The 21,590-nt window shown below is 39.1% G+C and overlaps 1 protein-coding gene across 2 annotated transcripts in view; it reads left to right on the top strand.

The window, feature by feature from the left end:
* pde5ab (phosphodiesterase 5A, cGMP-specific, b) overlaps positions 1-21,590 on the top strand; it is a 61,027-nt gene that overhangs the window by 15,168 nt on the left and 24,269 nt on the right. For both annotated transcript variants that reach the window (XM_069159114.1, XM_069159113.1), the window contains exons 8-11: positions 9,335-9,402; positions 17,689-17,797; positions 17,937-18,021; positions 19,665-19,840. In XM_069159114.1, the coding sequence (XP_069015215.1) occupies positions 9,335-9,402; positions 17,689-17,797; positions 17,937-18,021; positions 19,665-19,840 (438 nt within the window). The remainder of the gene's footprint in view (positions 1-9,334; positions 9,403-17,688; positions 17,798-17,936; positions 18,022-19,664; positions 19,841-21,590) is intronic.

The raw sequence follows: 21,590 nt of genomic DNA, 5'->3' as shown, positions 1-21,590 counted from the left end.
CACACACACACACACACACACACATGCTCATACTTGTGGATCTAGTGCTTCAAATCCAACTTCAACGACTACAAACTGCTTGAATGCAGTAAATCATCAGCACGGTGGGCCTACAGGAGGATTTTGAACTAAATCAGTTAAATTGAGTTAATAGAAATAGACTTAGTGGACTCAAATGGAAACAACACAGTTCCATGAGGAGTTTATGTGTTCATTTACAACACATGATTGATGACTTGCAAACAGTGCTCAGGTCAAGGCTAAATATAAACGTGTAACATCCACTTCTGTTTCATAATGTGTGTAAATGATTTTTTCACGAGCAAACAATGACATTTATTACTGACCCCGAGTTACCTTATCTTTTGGGGACTTTCTCATTTGTTTATTTTGTAGGATGGATTTGTGAGTTAACAATGACCATAATCAGATCACATGGTCAGACATCAGACATGAGACCTGTAGTTTTAATGATTAATTGTTTCCAGTGTCAGTGACTAGATTATATAGATTTAAGATATTTTATATATCATTAAACATTTGTAATATTAATAAACAAGACAAGGTCAAAACCTAATGTTTATCTGGACCGCTTAAACTCTACAACGCTTTTCATTTTTTTAAAAAATAGCCTTTTATTTAAAACAAATATAGGAAGTTATGGCATTTGGCCAACCAGTGTTCTTTTATCAGTCAGTCAGTCACTCACTCAGTAACTCATTGACTGACATCTGCATTTGGAGGGCTGGCTCTGCTGCTGCATTCCTGCCAAAAATTAAAAACTTTAATCCTGTAAGCACCCAATTTAATACCATGAAGTAAACAAGTAATGCTTTAGCCACTTTTTAAACCTCATGCGACTATTTTAATTTCACAAGAGGAATGACAACTGCATAGCAGCAAGTCTTTGGCACACGGACCGTGTGTGCGTCTCCAAGCTTACCTGGACGGTATAGTTGAAATGGACATAAGGTTCACTGATGGCTATTTTTACTTTAGTCGTGGTAGCAGCACTTTGAGCCAAATAGTAATGCCATCATGCTTACGGGACCTGTAACAAACAGGCAAAGATGCCAGACGTGTTAACACAGTCACAGTCTGGAGCAAGACAATTAATTCAAGAATTTCACAATAAAACAACACATTTTTTAAAACAGTAAAACACCAAAACAAAGATTTCTTTTAGCAAATTTTGTTTAATTTCTTATTTCAGAAACTAGACAAGACAGAAACCAGTTGACACTTGAGCAAAGAACAGCTCTTTTCAAAAATAATGGCTGGTCAAATAGCTTAATAGAAAAGGCTATGACAAAGGAGGGCTGTTCTGCTTCACTCGTTTAAAAAAAAGAAAATGAAGTTTGACAAACTTCAGGTGGAAGGAAATGAATTGCAGCTTTTAGAAGCATTTTTTATTTTTTATTTTTTATTTTTTTTAGCTTTGTCAGACAGACCTCCAGCACCTCTGACAGAGAGTGGAAATGCAGAGTCTTTCTAATTCTAATTCAGAGGAGAAGGATCAGTGGTTGGCTTTGTTTCATACAGTTAATACTTTCTGTTTCATTTTACTGACTCACACACACAGCGCAGTTTTAAGAGTCCTCTGTGGGCATTAACATTTGTTTTGGCTTGTCCTCCTCAGGGGCATCCACTGCCTGAAAAACACACACTGAGACATTTCACCATTTCACACACACACACACACACACACACACACACACACACACACACACACACACACACACACACACACACACACAGAGAGAAAGAGAAAGGAAGCACAGAGGGAAATCAAATGCAAATTAACTGGAATACACCATGGGAGAGTTATAGACGAGCTTGGTTACAACATTTCCACATCTCAGTAGGTGCAAGGACATCAAATCCCAAATTGTGGTCACGGAGAAACTCCATACCACAATTTTTGTAATCACCAGCAGACACATTTTGAGCCAAACATTGCAAACATCAGGAGAATTCTGGCTGCCACGGGTCCGTGTTGCTCTCGGTTAATGAAACAAGTTTTCAAAGCTCTGTCTTTCTCGATTAAAGGCAGAATCACACTACAGCAGAAAAAAAAGTTTTTTTGCGCTGCACGCCACATTGACCGGTGCAGCATTAGTGAACACTGCCACTTAAACTACAATCTGAATGTTGCAGTGTTTTTGTAATAAACCCAATAGCTGCATCTGAATACTGATAATTCTCAAAGAAAATGGTTTATTTTTCTGTTTTGATATAAAGCCGGTTTGTGACTGTACACTTCTGGAAATTGAGAAACTCCTTATGAGCTAAATTTTCTGTAATTTTTTAAGTTAATGTACGTGTTCTCCCAGCAGAATTCACTGTCAAAAAAATAACAATATAAATCTCAAATGCAGACAGTAACCTGCACTCAAGGTCGACTTTGGAGCTTTTTGCGTAGAACTGCATCTTACAGCCCTCATCAGCAAATGATGACTGCTGAATCATTTCCAATTTGGTTCAGTTCAGGAATTTTCAGTTAAAGCTAGTAATTTGAGTAATATTTGTATTTAAAGTTTTAAATTATCTATTTGGTATTTTGTCAAACACTTTTTTTGTTTTTTGTTTAGTGCAAGGTTGACTTACCCTGAGCTTTCAACCACATCTGCTACTTCATCAACAAAAGATGACACGTGAACCTGGTCAAATTAGTCTCAGTTCATTTGGTGTTGTTGGTCATTAAAGCTGTCTTTCCTCACTTGTCGATAAAGGAGATGGATTACAGTTGAAAGCTCAAAAAAGCTAATAGATAGATATTGAGTTTGGATTTCTTTTTTCTTTTTTTGTCAAATGCTTTTAGTTATTTTTTGGTAAGGCATGTCCAAAGTTACAATTTTGGTCTTGATATATAAAATATTACTTTGGTTTTTCACATTCATTTGGTGAGAAATGGGTTAATTTTTATTAAATTTGAACTGGGAAATGGTTAGCATAACAAAAAGCAACACCGACTTTTAACACAATCTATTTTAACAGCTTGAGGGTTTAAAATTGGCTTTTCCTCAACCGAGGGCAAGTACCACTTTAAACACATCAGAGGAAAAACAGAACACCTCCTCTCCGTCTCTCTGAGCTCGCTGTATTTATGGATTGAGTGGAGTCAGAGTGTGAGGCGGTCAAGATGACGACAGCAAGTTAAGAGCTCATAATTTTGGCCTACAAGCAGTACTTAGAAAGGAAGTCGGTGATTCGGGGTGAAAACGACAGAGCTAATATACATGTAATGAGACTGTCCACCCAGGAAACAGAGGGTTCCACGAGGCTTTATTGGTTAGAGCAGAGCTAATCTAAGACATCTCTGACTTTGTTATTGAAAAAGAAACTATTAGGGTTTAGTATTTCAGACTAAAGTAGGGCTCGCCACCAGAGCAGACCTTTTTTTTTTTTAACTGAAGGAAAATATTTATTTTCTCAAACCCTATCCCACCAATGGCAACCAACGACTGGTTGTCTTAAAGAAATCCATTCCACTCATTTAAGTGGTGTCAGCTAACGCTTTGAAGATTGTTTATATCTTGAATAGGAAATTGCCTGTATAAAGAACAGACTGCAACAACACAAGGTGTAGTGTGTCTCTGAGAGCATTAGGAGTATGGTTATTTAAGCAGTGTCTGTGAAATAGTTGTAAAAATGGTGAAAAACTATTTTTAATTGATGTGAAAAACTTCAGGTAAAGTTAGTGAAAACATGAATAAAACACTGAAGACAAGCAGTAGTGAAGTGACTTTTAAAGTAGGACCAAAGTAGGACAATTTGGTACACCGATATACCCATCACCATCATACATGCCATACCATGTTGTCATGCTGGTGTTGTGTCAACGCAGTAGCAAAAATGGCATGCTTACACCACAGGTATCCAATATGGAGTTTGTGGTTAGATTCTAGTGTGCTGCGTAAAATTTAATCTGGATAAATTTATATATTTAATTCTTCACGACCAACTGCTAAAATTGTGAGCGTGCGTCTTTTTAAAATTCTATTCAATTGTATTTTATTTATATAGCACAACACAGCTGGTTATTTCAGGGCACACAGTAAAGTCCCTTCAAAAGAACTTTACAACATTATACAGAGGAACCCAACAATTTAACAATTCTCACGTGAGGGAGAAAGAAACTTCACTTTAACAGTAAGAAAAACCTCAGATAGAACAAGGCTCAGAGGTGGGCCTCTGCCTTTTGTCATGTCATCATAGTGGGACAAAAGGCGATCCAAGTGTGTCCTATTTAAAGTCATCATTGTATGTAGACCTCTGAGGAACCTTTGTTTCTCAAACTGTAGTGCTTACGTCAGGCCTGGTATGTGTATGTACATCTGCTTAAGAACACATGTCCTGCACACACTTACACTCCACATGCTTGAACATACCAACAGGCTGTTTGTAAAAATAGTTTGACTAACACTTCAACACATTTACTACCCACAACTATGAGCCATTCAACAAAAAATAATGGATCAGACAGGTCTGGTGTTCTGACTGTCAACTTATCATAAACACTGTCAGTGAATGGTATGTTATTGTGAGTAATGGTGCCGTTAAATGTCAACTTCAATGCACATTTCTGTCTATTTACCAGCTGTAGTGTGGGTGTTGGGTGGACATGGGCTGTAGTTAAATGTTTTAATGTGAAAAGATGATATCTTTTGTTAACTTTGTTTTCATCGATATTTTATTCAGCTAAGATCCAAACATGCAGTATGTCCTATTTTTCTGGAATTCAAAATATTGTCCAGCAAACATGATTGAGTGGATGTTTATATTCACTTACCTACATCAGTGCACTTGGCTCATAGTGCTGCTCTCAGTCATTTCCAACCTTGCCAACAATCCCAACAACCAGAGATCCGTTTTCTAATTCGTTCCACTGGGCTGCTGCATAACTGTTCTGAATGCCAAGTTATTGTAAATAATGGTTTCACAAAGTATCAACTAAAAAGGCAGTTCACCGTTTAATATTTGTGTTTAGGTCTGGGTTCACTGCATGGGAACTGCTATGCCATTGAAGTGGTTTGGATTAGATTACAAAACATTGATGTTTAACTTTCTGTGGAATTTATTATGACCCACTTTGCCCAAATGAGATGAGGGCTCTTGTTTAAAACATGGTCCAGGCTGTAAAAACAGCTTTCGTATAAGTTACAGAACATCAACTGATCTGTAAAACATTATTTTACATATGTCATATGTCCAGTGGTATTCAGCCAAATTCTAAATTGGCTGCATGTGAGTGTAAGTGATTGTCTGTCTTTCTGTGTTGGGCATATGATGGAGCGGCGACCTGTCCAGGGTGTACCTCACCTTTACCCAAAGTCAGCTAGGCTCCAGCCACCCCGTCACCTTGTACTGGATAAAATGGGTATAGATAGAGGTGCCCAAACTATTTACCATGAAGGGCCAACAATTTAACTTGATGGAGGTCAGTGGGCCAAAAATACATGTTTACGTTGTAGTTTTTTACAGCGTAACATTAGATTAATTAAAACACTATTCTTTAATCATCTTCATAGTAATTTTATCATTCTTCAGAAATGATTGTCAAAAAAAAAATAAAGCACCCATATGATTCCTTTTGGGAAAATAAGCCCCAAATTGGACAGCTCTAGTATAGATAATGGATGGATGGATGGATGGATGGATGGTATGCAGTCAGCAGATAGTTTTGGATTTATGTCTTGTTTTGAGATACTTATTATTTGGCCCGAACTTAGTTTGATGGAGCTGAATGGTTTAAAGTGAAGCTCTGTTCAGGTTGGACTTGACCGTGAGGAGTTTACATTGAAAATACTTCCCACAGAATGATGGAAAGCCTACTTGGTCCCAAACCTCATGGGCACCTTGAGGCCTTAGGTTGTGAGTGTGATAAGAATCCTGTTGTAATTTGATTACGTATACATCGATTTGGTAAAATGTACCACTAAAGTGCCTCACTAATTGTGTGCGTAGAGGCGTATGGCAGTATCAGCCTGATGACCAATTGGTCAGTCTATCACTGATATGCTGATTGGCTGATTGAAATGAAAGTCGTTTCAGACTTTCATGATGCTCAGAGGATAAATCTGCCAATCCCTCTGGCGCTACCAGCCGGTTAACATCTGAAGTTTTTAGTAAAATGTCTTGGTTTGATTGCCGCGAATATTCATGTCCTCCTTGGAATTATTTCATCGAACTTAGTCCATTTGTTTTTCACCAGCACCGGCAGTTCAGAATTTCCAACTTGTCCAATTCTTTGGTTTGTGACCGAATACCTGCAAAACTAATGACATCTCCATTATTAGTAAATTACTAAATTAGCAATTGTTAGCATGCTAATAATCTAGGATATAGATCATTCCACCTGCTAAAAATGTTCCTGTTAGAATTGCCATTGTGCACCGCTGTGCTTCTGTGCACCCTCACAGAGCTACTAGCACGGCTGTAGACTCAAATAGGTTTTGACAAAGTTTTCATAAACAAATAGCATTCAGCGATTCTGGGCAGGCAGAAATTCTACATAGAAAGAGGGGTTTGGTTTGTGAGAAGTGTGTCTCAGAGAGAGCAGCAGTGAAGTCACCCGTTGGTTTGTGAATGGCCTGACTCAATCTGATTGGAAACCTGGCGATACTTCGTCCTTCCCACCGATAGCTATAACCAGACTGCACCACAAGCCTGTCAATCAAACTGACTTGCCCCCCCCCCCTCCCCCCCCAGTTTAAGGCAATTTCGCAACAGCCTCATTTTTCAGAGCCGGAAGCTACGTCCACTTTTATATACAGCCTCTGAAACTAAGCTGCATATAGTCTCTGTGCATGTGTGTGTGTGTGTGTGTGTGTGTGTCCCTCTCATGACCTCAGGGTTCTCAGACCAGATGTCTCCTATTCTTTAATACCCCTCCTCTGTCTCTCTCCTCTCTGTCTTTCCTTACCAAACATTTACTCTGAGATTAGAGACTTTTACTGGCCTTATCTGCCAAACGGCCATCTGTATACAGGTGTCAGCTTTACATGTCTGTAGTTTCTTAAGCAGTACCCACAGGTTTGTGTACTTCACCGCAACCTTTCCTCCAGGAAAGGAGCTCTCCTGTATGAAGTAAATGCCCGTGCTGGGCTTTAACGCTGATTGCACCAACAATAACACAAGGTTTTAAGACGATGGACTGCATTGGCTCACTTCCTTTTACTGCAGTGTGGCATCTGTTTGGAAAAAGTGGTGTGTGTCTGTGTGTGTGTGTCTGTTTGTATGTGTGTATGTTTGTTTCCAATACACCATCACACCTTACCTATACTAAGGGCGTGGTATATTGGTATATGCATATGTATGGTCAATGCAGTGTTTGTGCTTTGTGAGCATCTGTATGGTGTGTGGCACTTTGCATGCATAGTTGTGTATGACACATGCAACATATATAGCATTTGCATCCATGTGTTTGCACGTTATGCATGATGTCAGAGTGTGCTGCATTTGTGTGAATTGTTTTTGGTGTATGCTGTGTGTGAATGATAAGTGATGGTATTTGACCTTTGGCTCAGTGTTTTGTTTTTCTTTGTAGTTTAACTTCCCCTACTAAAAATCAATCTGCAATTGAATACAGTTTGTTTTTTTTAAAGGTATTGCAAAGTGTTTATAAGTGTATTTCTTGTGTGTACATGTTGTACTTATCTCTAGAGCAGGTTGACCAGCAGGCTGGGGGTTCAATCCCTGGCTCCCCCTGTCTACATGCTAAAGTGTCCTTGGGCAAAACATTGAACCCCAAGTTGCTCCTGATTGCAGGACAGCATTGCCTCTATGTTGCCATTGGTTTGTAAAAGATAGCCCAAAATTGCAAAGCGCTTGGTAAACTGCCTGAGTAAAAAGGCGCTATAATTGGAGTCCATTTAACATTCTGTTACAACACCCACTGTTTCTCTTTATCTCGCTTCTTCAAAGCCACCCAGTGTACTTTTCTTTGTATTTCTAAACAAGCCCTCCTACATGAACAACAATATAGACCATTTTGTGTCACCCTCCAATAAAAAAAATAAAAATAAAATAGAAACAAAATTCCGTGAATACTGACAACATGACATACCTAACATGAAATGTTTTAATGGGTAAATACTTCAGCAACATGTATTTTATGAAGAATAACCATAAAAGTATTTACCAAATTTCATGGTTATCCATCCTGTAGTTACTGAGATATTCCTGTTTGTAACAAAGGAGTGAACCAACTGACCAATCAACCAGCATTGCCATCCCTAGAGTCACATCATTGACTAAGATTACTTGGTTAAAGAGTGGTCTCGTTCATGGTTAAAATTATTCTGCAGAGGACTGCATTTACATGTAAGACTGCAAGAGGTCACCTCCTAGAAATGCATTTCAGCCGTTGATGCAGTTCGTTTTCTGGTGAGGATAGTCTCCGATTTGTTTCCTTTAGTTGTCTCTCTCCAGTGCTCAGCTCACACACGGTGTCATAGATTTAGTGATTTTAATTTTATAACTTGAGCAGACAGTTGAGATTCATATATCTGCCACTGACTCACACTAAACTGTTCCTCTGTCCTTCCTTGACATGTACAGCCTTGACTGGTGCCTTCGAAGAATATAAGACAAACCTGATTTATTTCAGTATTCCTCCACACAGGAAATAAATTCCATCATCCCGTTTCATCCTGTTATAAACTATCCCCATTGCCAGGGACACCAATAAATGTCATAACATTGCTGGGTCCTTTTTCTGTTTAAAACAGTTTTATTACCTTCACCTAGATAGATCAGGGTGAACTAATGCCACAGAACGAAGATGTGTGTATGTGTGCGGAGTGGTAGGGGGGCAATTTTTTTCAAAACGAAGAAGCTTCGTCCATCTTTAACATCCTGTCCCCACCTCTTAAAAATGGAAAAATGATCCTTTGCGAGGGGTTGGAAGTGCAGGTTGAGAGAAAACAAGTCCGTATAAGGGGGGAAAGGCGAAAGGAGGACTGGAATGTCAAAATAAACTCTCCTTCTGGCAAGACTTGATAGGTAATAGATCAATGTCCCTTTTTTCATGTTTGGAGATGTGTTTTAGGTGCACAGTACTACAGTTTAATTTAGGGTATTTGGACTTTGGGTTTAGCTGTAATGGCTTAATTGGAGTGAATGAGGAAGTTCATACGGCTAGACAGGGTTGACCTTTGGCAAAGAAAGGAAGACCTTTTTCCTATATTAAACTTGACAGTACCAAGACCCTGTATGTATTCTTGTTCCCAAGAGCTATTTCTAAGTTCATGTCACCCCCCATCAAGTCCTAACCGCATCTCTGCGTCTTTAATGTATCAGACAAATAAACCAGCTTTTATTCTTTTTGCAGAACTCTTTCTCCAGTGTCTTTCATATGGAATACGAGGAGCTGAGTGAAGTCCAAGATGCCCCCAAAAGGTAAGAAGATCGCCCTCATCTGAAGCTTCTTATTAAATAAAAAATCCTGCAGATTGGCCTCGAAACGCACTCCAGCTGTTTCCACCGGTTATTACCGCTAATGTTTCCTTGAATTTGCAAACTACCCTTTTCCTTTCCCTCAGAGGCCCTCAGATGACGTTTTTGTAATGGGCACTCGCACAAGGATTCATTATCATCACATAGAAGGAAAAACCAAAAAAAAGAGAAATGCAAGGCAATGTTTTGGCAGTAATGAAAGTCTTATTGTGCCCATTCAGACACTTTGAATTGAAACAGAAAAGACGAGACGGGGTGGCTCAGTCCAATACTCATAAGTTTGCTGAGCTGATTTGTAGCCCCTTGGGATCTTCTTGAGGTAATCCGCAGCCTTTACCTGCCAAATTCCCAGACATTCAATCGCAGACTTTCGACACAAAGCTCTTGTTCTCATTAGTTGGACCCTCTTGCCTCAGTACACTGTCTTTTGGGTCAAGTTGACAGCTCTTCAATCACAACCTGTTTATCATGATGAAGTGGGCCCTTTTACTGTCTTGGAGGCGGTCCGAGACCTTCCCAACCATCGTCTGTCACGCACAGACACAGTTGTTTTGAGGTCAGCATGCACTCTTATTGCATGTGACAACTCTATTAGTAGCACATGTGCAGTCGTTCCAATGCAGTGGATGTGTGTTATAGTCCTTTCTTGCCAGATGTGTGTGTGTATGTGTTTGTACTTTATGTTACATCTTACTAGGCAACTCAAAGTCTATATGTGAAGAGTCGTTGAAATCATTGCTGGTGTGTTATTTAAAATGAAGGCTGCACTTCCTTAGCCTGGCTGTGCCGACTGTCGCTTCCTTTGCTGTGATAACCGTCTGGTATCTCGGCTCACATTAAGCGGTTGTACGGCCACTCTGAAGGGCAGGCCAATCACCGAGCACTGTCCGTGGTTAACCGCATTTGTTCCGCCCCTCCTTCACTGTGATTGAACGGCTTGTGACTGTGACGAGCGCAGCGTTAACATTTTTTAACTCTCTGTGACCGCAACAAAACGCAGAACATTGAGTGCTCAGCGCAGAATAAAGGCTCAGCACCTCGTCACGATGCTGCCGTTCATTAAAAATACTAAAAAAAATACGCTGTACAAAAGCGTTTCTATGCTTTGTTGGACACAGACTGTATCTACTTGCCGTGGTGGCGGCCAGTTTTGGCAGATGCTGATTGGTTAAAATGAACCCGAGGTCTACGCCTAGTAGGATGAAAGGACTGCAAACCATTCTCTATGAAGCGGGGCCAGATTCATTGCGTGAAATTGGGCCTGGTTTGCACCAGACTAGCACTTTCAATCACAAAGACATAATCTCTAAAACCCAGTTTTGGTCATCAAAATAATTATAATGTAATTAAGTTTTGCTTTTGCAGTGACAATCCTGTCTCCTTCTTGAATGGAAGGTAACTAATTTATGTTCCCAAGTGCTACAATTAAGTCACGTTTTGAGGTAATTGTATTTTACTTAAGTATTTCTATTTGACGCTACTTTATACTTTCACCCCTCTACATTTATTTAACAGCTTTTATAACTTTAAGATGAAGGTTTGACAAGATGGGTGGTATAACAAGGTTTTAAAATACAACACACTGTTAAATATTAAACCAGTGGTTTCCAACTCTTTGGGCTTCTGACGTCTTGCAAAAAGCAGTTTGTACTAATGTTCACATTTCAAATGTCTATGAGTTGTTAACAGCGCCACCAGTGATTTTACCTAGAAACTTCTCAGCCGGTTAATTTCAACAAATGTTCGAATATTCCAATATCTCAGCCAAAATCCAACATTGAAAAAAAAAACAAAAAAAAAAAACAGATTTTTAAATCAGAACTTAGTTTTATTTTTCTTTCCTTTCCCAGTAATCATATGATAACAAGTTATACCACACAGGTAGAATGAATAATCTTGCAGACTGTATGAGAGACTGGGGTGTGTCTGCACAGGCATTGGTCAGATGATTAGATGATTTCCTGCAGGCATGCTGTCAATGAGCCAAACAGGTGATCAGGAACCGGTGAACTGGGAGTGAGGAAAACCACAGCCAGATCAGCTTTAACACATACACACAGACACACGGACAACGACAGACACAGCGCACGGGAAAGGGACAAACCACTTGGGATCAGCTGTCAGCACACCATTGCAACACAGAGCAGTCAGAACAACTGTATGTAATGACCTTATTTTACTCTTTATCCAGTTTTTTACCAAACTGAGGTAATTTAATGACGCAAATAAATTTGGACAATTCAAACCGATCCTTTATGCAGTTAATAATAACACAAATATATAATTTTGCAGGGGCTGTTTTCTTGCTACTGTGGTCTTGCTAAAAAATGGAGACAACCATTTATACCATCTATAACAACATAGGAATATGTAAAGGCTGCTGGGATGAGGGCAGACTGTCTGGACACTACAGTGACTCATTATCACCTCTAAACATAAAAAATGGCCCGATAAAATTTTATAGAGGAGAGACTACCAGAAAGTGTTGGCCTTTATCCCAATTCGTACGACTGATTATGTCCTTTAAGTTAGGTCTTTTAAGTTAGGTCATTCAGCAGAACTATAAATAGTTTTCAGCAACTTTATCAGTTTTCAGAGACACTACATTTAAACTATTGTGTTCAGTGCATGAAAATATGGATAAAATATGGAACTGAAGTCATAGGAAGGGGTCACCAGTTGGCTGTAAAAAACAAAGGACTTGGACACAAGAGATGAGGCTGAACCTCCTGTGTCCTCTGTGCTGATATTTGGGATACTAAAACACCTGGTTAAAGTTGGGAAAAGGTTGCAGTGTGGGTTAAACATTGAAAAATTCAACAGTAAAGGTAATTTTCATGCTTTAATCAAATACTTTGTGTTGTCTAATCATGGAAATGTCAGTGTTTAGTTGTAGAAGCTGTTTTAGTTGCCAAGCATAAAAATAATAGATCTGTTTCAGAACGGCTGAAGAGAGAACTAAAGGAAAGAGCAGAGTGGTCCATCACAGAGTCAGATGATGAGAAGAAGGTCAGGATAAGAAGAAGAGGACTGAACGAGGCTCCAGCTGCAGAGCTTCCTGACATCAACTCGTGCTCCAGCCAGGAGGAGAGAATAAGCTCTAATCTGATTTAAGACGCAATGAGATAGAAATCCTTCCCCCTTCCTCCCTCCCTCCTCCCTCCTCCTCAGGCTGTTTGTGTGTATGTATGTGTGTGTGTGTGTGTATGTTATGTAGTCCATATTGCGACTCAATTTACCAATATACAGGGTCAACTGTGTATTCAATCAATAAAAGACTCTATTGGTCTTTTATTTGAAATTGGCTCATCACCACAATAATATATAAATAAGATATAAGATATATACATATAATAACATAGAAGAGATGTGCTACGACCTAATGGATCCAACTGTAGCAATATTTATTATTAATACGCAAGGTGTAGAGCACCTCAATTGGATTCGATACTAAGGAGACCAGATATGATTTGACCTCTGTTACTGAGTTGTATCTCCACCCTGCCAAGAATAAAAATTCAGACAACACAGAACTCCTCAAAATAACACTTGTCACAGACATGCTGAAATTCACAAATATTTACTAGTGGGACAAAATTCCAGCTTGCAGCTGCTACAGTCAAGGCATCTTGCTGTTGACCCAGAAAACTAATATTGATCAAAACCTCCTAAATAAGTTAAGTGACTGCATTATTTATCGGAGGACCAACTGATGGTTATTAGGAGATACAGATGTATATTGGCAGACAAACTTTTATTTATAATTGAATGAAGAAAAGTTTGATTTACGATTGTGTTGTTGGGGAAAAACTCACAAACTATGGTTGCGCTCCTGACCTGATGCACCTTTGATGACATTCTGCCCCTTTTCACACCTAAATGTCACTCAAAACACCTTGCTTGGCTCATTGGTTCATCACTGTTGGCTTTTTGAAAAAATTTCTGAAACATTTGGTCAGGTCTGTGGCGAAATCACAGATGTACCAGACTCACAAAAACATGTGTAACTGTTTGATGATCAAACAACAAAACTTGGAATATTTACTCTCAAAGGTTATAGCTGCTGTGTGCTTAATTCACGTCACGGTGCTACTTACTGTTCACGAGCAACAGGAGCAACCTCAAACTTTTGGATTTAACCTTGTACGTCAGGACACATCCACAGTTAAACATTAAAATAAATACATCTAGTCAAAGCTAGATGTTTAAGTGTAATGTTCTTTAATAAACAAAGGACGGAATATTTACTGGATATTTAATGGATTTCAAGAAATTCCATGCTTTTTAAATTGATATGAAAGCTCCCATGAAATGAGAATCCATCATGATTATAATAATTCCAGCCTTATCCTTTAAACACAGTCCAAACAGGCAAACCATCAGGCTTTTGAAGCCAGGAAAACTTGACTTTAAGACCAGCTCACAGTTAGATCTGATTTATCTTTCTGTTATACATTGTCCTGAGGAAAACCATGTGCTCTGTCAGGTTTTATTGAAGCACTAATACCTTCTCCTGGCAGAGATACAGCTAAGAGACATGAAGTCAATAAAACTTGTGACCCTCGTTTCAGTGGTGAAGCAAATGGACTAGTCAGATCTAGTCTGTTTTTTTTTAAAGGAGATTTAATGTGGTGGTCCTTGATCTGAACAGTTTAAACCCAGTGACTGGATATTCTCCAAATTTAAGATATTATTTCTGTGTGTGCAAACAACTCATTATGGAAGTCAGTAGACAGAAGACAGAAAAAAGTTTTTTGTGTAAATACCCCACACAGTAGTCGATGAACCAGACACAAACCAGGTTCTCGTTTTTTTTAACAGCCTGCTCTCATTGCAGTTTCTTCGAATTTAATAAGTCTTTAGATATGTGTATGTGTTGGATTTCCTCTGGGAGAGCTGCAATATTGCACCCCCGTGCATCTCCAACTGGGCCAATGTAGGAGGGGAGGGGCCCTGCAGGATGTTAGCTTTGACCAGCTGGAACCACAGGAGGCTTTTTATAGTGACATTAACCGCGGGCTGTGGCTTCCCAACGACACAGCGTTTGTTTCGCTGAAGCAGGAAGCTCAGTCAGGCTGAACCGATGTTGATCCAGCTCACAGGAACGGCAGGCAGAGCATTTTAAAAAGACAAAGTGAGGCAATTAAGTTATTCTGGATCAAGAATTTGTGGTCCTGAACGGAAAGCCAGAGTTATGCTGTCATGTTTCTTCTTTTTTTGTGTGTGTTCCTGGCGGCAATTCTGCGGCCTCATTTTGGAAATGTGAATTTGAGTGAGTTTGGGTGATTGAACTCAAGCACAACTGCACGGACTGTGCAGCATGTCCATCTGAAGGGTGTGTGTCTGTGTTGAGGCCAGTCTGGACAGAACATATTGTTATAATTAGACTAACCTACAAACCCTAACTTTAATCTAAACATAGTTCTAAAATTAACCCTGAAACAAAGTCTTAACCCTTAAAAAAAGCCCATTGAAAAACTTGTTTGGTGTATTTAGACATTTTCCTTAGCTCAGCTTTTTATCCACATATTGAAAAGGCACAAAAAAAAGCTGAAAATTGCACAATCAATAATGCATTTGTGATTGAATTAAATTGTAAAAAGCCATTTAATAAATCACCTTTTATCACCAGCGAGGTATGCTGTAGCACTACTGTTATAACCGTTAAAGCAAGCGATAAGGTACCGGCAATCAGTGACTTCTAGTTCAATGGGATTTTATTGTCAACAATATTAGTTTTGTCAAGGTGAAGCCCTTTTATTTGGCTGCACCAACCTGAAACTCGATGGATCCATTTGGAATGAACTCGGCTGCAGTATGTAGGTAGTAGGTCTACATGTAGTTAATGGTAGGTGTGAAAGAGAGAGACAACATCAAGACTTGTCTCATCACGTGTCAAAACAAGCAAACTAAAATATGAAGAAAAAAAACAACAACACAAACAACACACCAATTAAATTGGGAGCTTCCAGGACACAGAGCACTATACTGTATAAAAAAAAAAAAAAAAAAAAAAAAACTGAAGAAACCAATCAGAAAGTAGGCTCAAGATGAAGAATCTACAAATTTGGCCAGTGCTGCTGATGCTGGAAGTAGATGTATTCACATTATTATTTGAAATGCATGTTAAAGTAGGCTTTTTCTGTTGGATGGCAATGCAGTACCCCTTTAACCAGCAACCATTGAAACACTCATATTCTTCTCATACGCTTTGCACGTAAAATCTTAACCTGTAAGGTATCTTGTAACTTGAGCTGTTCTTGGTTCAAAAATACCAAGTAAAAAGTAAAGACCACATACCTAAAAAATGTACATTCACTCAGTTATATTTCACCACTACTTATTTGCCTCGCCGGTTTTTTTCCCCTCTAACACACACCCATCAAAACACATGTTTCCTATTTGACGTCCTTTATGTCATCCACTAACACACTCTCGTATTCCCTCGCTCTCTCCGTCTCACACACACACACACACACAAACACACACATACCACCGCACCACAGCACTGCAGCCAAAATCCACTGGCTTTTACTTTAACCTCATGTTATGTTTATATATCCATTTTCCATCATTTATCTGCAGTATCATAGCTGACTCTGTGGTTGGACTTGGAGTGACTAAAGATAACAAACAGGCTTATTAAGCGCTGACAGACGTGACTGACTGTTTTAGCTCTCAGACCTCAGTCTCAGGGCGCAGTGGCCTCAGGTGCAGCTCCCAGGCTGCGGTTCTCTCCACTCTCCACACTCTCCCCAGCAGATGTTTTATTGTGTTTTATTCAATGCTTTTGGTCTGCAGCTGAAAGAAGCAGGTTCATATGGAGCTAATTTCCTGCCAAAACCTAACAAGAAAACAAAACATGTTTTACAAATGCACCGCACTTCATTAACCAGTGTGGTTTGCAAATACAAACTTTACCAATCATACAAATACACAATTTTTTTTTTTTTATAATACATCATGCTTCAGAATCAAATACAACTTATGTCACAAATACAACAAAAAGATCTTAAAAAGACACCCAAAAAAAAAATGCATCATGTGACTTTTGACTGATTTTGTCGTGATTGTGCCAAGGACTTTCTCACAAATGTCCCAACCAATTTAACCTCCGCAGCAACAGATGGCACTATCAGTCCGTTTAAATGTGGTTTCCCGGAAGGCCTATAAATCACTTGTAAGAAACAATTGAAACAAAAGAAACTGTTCTGTTAACTGCTGAAAATCGCTCATTTCAAGCAGAAATCTGCCAGTGGGGTAAGCAAAAATTACTTTATAATGTGTTTTAATTTGCATAATTATGTAACAATAAAACAAACAAACAAAAAAGCCAGAAGCAAACCTCTAATTTCATTTTTTGCCGTTTTAAAGAAGTGGTTTAAGAAGCTGCGACCTTCTTTTCAAACCTAAGTCCCACTCCTGTTTATGAGTTAACTACAGAGCTAAATTCAGGATGTGTTAGCCTTGCTTAGCATAAAAAGTGGTTGCAGGAAGAGACAGCTAGCCTTACTCTGGGGGCAAGTTAAAAAAAAATAACCAACATCTCTAAAGCCCACTAAATAACGTGTCTTGTTTAAGCTTAAACAAACAGTTTAAAACTTGAATTTTTTTTTTTTTTGACAAGCACCAGTTTATCCATCCATCCAACAGGCTGCCAGCTATGGGTGGTGGCAAACCTGGCAACTGTATGTATATACTCCCCTCAAAACAACAAGTGGTGTTTGTTTTTACTTTTCTGCTTGTGCACTGAACAAACCGCCAACATCAGTGAACTTGTTGGTGAGTGTATTTTTGAACCGACATTTTGAACCGAGCCAGCTCCAATTTGGAGCTAATAAAGGCAATGCAATTCAACATGGGCGGAGGCAAACGGGAACAGTCGCATAGTGCCAACGGCCCAGCCACAAAATGTGTGTGAATATGTTTCGACTTTTCAGCTGCTGTTATGGTCGTGTTGCCTCTTTTACTATAGTTTTACTTCGTGAAGCATTATGAGTTGCAGTTTCTTTCAAGATTGATGATGCTTGTACTATGTAAAATGAACTGCAAACACATGCTTCCATCGGTTCACAAAATAGGAATATATAAAATGTGAATTTGCATGGATGGAGCCACCACTGTGGCCAGAAGGATTTAAGAGGTTAATCCAGATGAGGTTGATGTTTTTGCTAATTATGCATGGTTAGTTATGAAGCTCTGTCTGTTCTGTGGTATGTTTTCCCTCAGGGACCGTGATGCCAGTCAGATTAACTACATGTACGCGCAGTATGTTAAAAACACCATGCAGCCCCTCAACATCACCGATGTCACCAAGGACCAACGCTTCCCCTGGACGGTGTGTACACTGTTCTTTTCTTTCTTTCTTAATTTCTTTTTTTTCTTTTCTTTTCTTTTCTTTTCTTTTCTTTTCTTTTCTTTTCTTTTCTTTTCTTTCATTTATCCAATCAGTAATTATCCCTCTTTATTTCTGACAGAGTGAAAACCCAGATCACACCAGCAACCAGATAAAGAGTTTGCTCTGCACTCCCATTAGGAACGGCAAGAAGGACAAAGTCATAGGTGGGTTCTGTCTCTGTTTCTCTCTCTCCCTCTCATTGGTAGAGCAGCCTTAAAAGCACTGACTCTCGGCTTAAATCTCATCTCTTTCAATTTTGCATTACTGTGACTTTCCTGCAAAAAAAAACAAAACACTGCAGTCACCGCATCCTACTGGGCGTAGACTTCGGGTTAATTCAAAACTATTGTAGCAGCTTTTTACCAATCAGTATCGACCACCATATACATTGAAAATTAAGCAAAGCTGCAACTACATTCAGAAAAGAAAACATTTAACTTTATCACACTTCTGAGTGGCTGTGCAAACGTTAATGTTAACAGGATTTCCAGACTATAATCACAGAATAAACTGAAACTGTGAGCAGTAGTCTGGGAGAGGCAGTCTATATCACCCTTACGTATCAACAAACATTAGTATACATCAGTCGGAGGTGCACGCACTGATCCCAGGATGTCTTCAGTACTTCAGCTGTCTCTGTGGTCTTTCCTGTTACTTTTCAATGCTGTGATGGTACATTAGCATATGGAGCCAGAGAATTTAACCCCATCCAAACAAGCATAGCATTACCACTTTTATTATACATCCATGAATAGTCCTGTCACTCCATCCATCACAGTGATTATCATCAGCATAATTAGCTGATAGCAGCTCTGTTAGTTGGCTGTGAAGATGACTAATGTCTGTGGATGTCCCTCGGTGATCAAAGAAAATAGGTCCTCATAGCCTCTCCTTGAATCTTATAGTCGTGGTGATGAGCAAGATCAAAAGCTCGAGCTGAGTTTTGTACAATGAAATGTTCTTCGTCTTTTCTCTCTTGACAGATTCATTCAGACCAGATTCTGTTTTACTTCATGAATATATTATCACTATCATTAGAGGTGTAATATTCTGTTCCATAAGGCACAGGTTTGTGTCCAAGTGTAAACAAATACTGATAATGTCTCATGGTAACGTAACCAGTCACTTACATCAATCTGATTGCTGAATGCATGTTGCTGATCATTTAACTATAATGTTCTTACTTTTACAATAATTCTAAATTAAGTCTATAGAAATGAGAAAATGTTTTATCAAAGCAAGAATACTACCTAGCCCCAGATTTGCTGTGATTTTTTTTCATCAAATAATTCAATATGCAGTAGCAAATAACTACAACCCTGGTTCCCAAAAAGTTGGAACGTGTACAATGTAAATAAAAACAGAATGTCATGATTTGTAAATCATATAACCCCATATTTAATTGCAAATAGACCGAAGACAACTTATCAAATGTTGGAACTGAGAAGTTTTATAGTTTTATGTAAGATATATGCTCATTTTGAATTTGTTGGCAGCAACACATCTCAAAAAAGTTGGGACAGGGTCATGTTTACCACTGTGTTGCATAATCTCTTAATACTCATAAAACTCATAATTTACCAAAGACATGTTTGCTACCTTTTGTTTTACAATTGTCAAGATGAATTAACCATCCATAGTACTCACAATGTCATACGTGTTTTTTTGTTTAGTCAAACCTTTCAGAAACTCACCATCTCACTTGTTCTGAAAGGTTTACATCAGGGCTCATGAGATATTTTAAAAGTGCACCAAGTCAGAGTTGGCAATAAAAAGTTGCAATGCATGTTTGTTTGTGTGCTCGCAGGTGTATGTCAATTGGTAAACAAAATGGACGAAGCATCAGGCAGCGTGAAGGCCTTCAACAGAAACGACGAGCAGTTCCTGGAGGCATTCGCCATCTTCTGTGGTCTTGGCATCCAGAACACACAGATGTACGAAACCATGGAGAGAGCCATGGCCAAGCAGGAGGTCACTCTGGAGGTCAGCTATGTGTATATATATATATATATATATATATATATATGATTGTATAAATGACTGCTGAGAATGCCTCTTAGAGTTTGATATCAGTACCTTCTCTACAAGGTACCAAACCAAGGTCATTATATTCATCATCGTTACAGATAGCATCAGTGAGTTTTTTTAGTGTAAAGCTAAGATCTCAAAGCTGACTTTATCTCAATTTAGAGATCCATCCCCGGATTTAAGACAGGCTATAATTCGAGATTATTAGATTGTTTTTTCTCATATTTTAATGAGAGGACACTCAGTTTTCTGATCAAATACAGGACTGTACAGGAAGCTAAAAGCACAGCATGAAATGTCAGCCCCCTCCCTCCAACTACTCACTGACTAACCAATTGATCAGGTACCTAACACAATCCAACACAAAATGCTTGGTTAAGTTTTGAGGATAGTTTGTTTGAGGTGTGTTTTCTGTTGTATTTGTAATGGTCTTTTTTTTTTTCTCTTATTCTCTTTCTTCCTTTCTTTGCTTTCCATCAGTGGTTCTAGTTTCTGCTCGTATTCCGCTTGCTTCTTTGACATATTGTGTGGGAAGATTTTTAGAAATTGAAGATATTTTGTTCAGTCCAAACCTCTTTAAAGATGTAGTTTTATTTTGGTTATAATTAGCGTAATGGTTGGATTCAGGTGTATAGATGTGATGGACAAGATGAAGAGCAAGAGATAGCGTCGTGTGAGTGGGTGTGGGTGTGGGTGTGTGGGTGGGTGGGTGTGTGTGGGTGTGGGTGTGTGATTGACAGTGATGAGGTGCAGTAAAATGATTTTTCAAGCTGCTTCTTGACACTCTCCTGCCTTCAGCCTCTGTGCGTGACAGACTGCAAAGCATTGTCATTATAACCAAGCCCACACACTCACAATCCACTGTGACACTCTTCAATCAGTTCTCTCAGTCACACATGTGAACACACACCGTACACTCTGCTGGTGGAGCTGTCAGCTTCAGGGTGTCAGATGTGACGTCTCCTCTGGATGCAGCTCCTCCTACACCACTTTACCCACTTCAGACCACTGTGTTATTTCTGTCAACAAATACGAGAAATAAAAAGTCATAATCGTGAGACGAAATGGCTTTTTCGACAACTTGTGAAAGTTAAATGATGGCGTGAAAGAGGGTCAAATGAACGAATTCCTTATGCAACAATCTAGCTGCTAACTAATGCCAATGTTGGTGACCATGAACAACAGACAGAGAGCCGCTCAGAGTTTCTTAAGAGAACTGGATTACACCGTTTCACTTCAAAGCAGTGAAAGTAAACAGCAGCTGTATCTGAAATCATTCCCTAATGATGATATATACTAGATTGTGCACTGAATTTGTTCACCAAAATGGCTGCTGTGTGACTCAGCAGCTGACATTAATGAAGTTTATTGCATACTCAGGCAGCCGGGAAATGGGAAAATTCCCAAAATTGGTAAAGTTCCCATTTGAGAACAGCGAAATGAACTCAGACGGTACCATACATTTCTACACGTTTTGATGTTGGCTCGGCTAACCAAGTCTGGCTTCACCTTATTTTCCAAGCAGCCTGCATTTCCTCCTTTGGTCAAGTGATGTCAAACCTACTTCTCAGAGCGCTCTAAAACCTCCCACTTTCCTCGAGCAATATTTTCAGTTCGACAGGCTTTCAGGTGTATTTGGAAAATTATATGAAGGCTTGCTACAGTTGTACCCTCAAAGGGCTTAAGACAGTAGCCTGGTGACCCA

Source organism: Embiotoca jacksoni, unplaced genomic scaffold, assembly GCF_022577435.1.
Source record: "Embiotoca jacksoni isolate LCO1_2020_lvr unplaced genomic scaffold, fEmbJac1.0.p SCAF_24, whole genome shotgun sequence".
Taxonomy (NCBI): domain Eukaryota; kingdom Metazoa; phylum Chordata; class Actinopteri; family Embiotocidae; genus Embiotoca; species Embiotoca jacksoni.
Note: the sequence above shows the minus strand (reverse complement) of the source record. Positions and strands in the feature narration are given on the sequence as shown.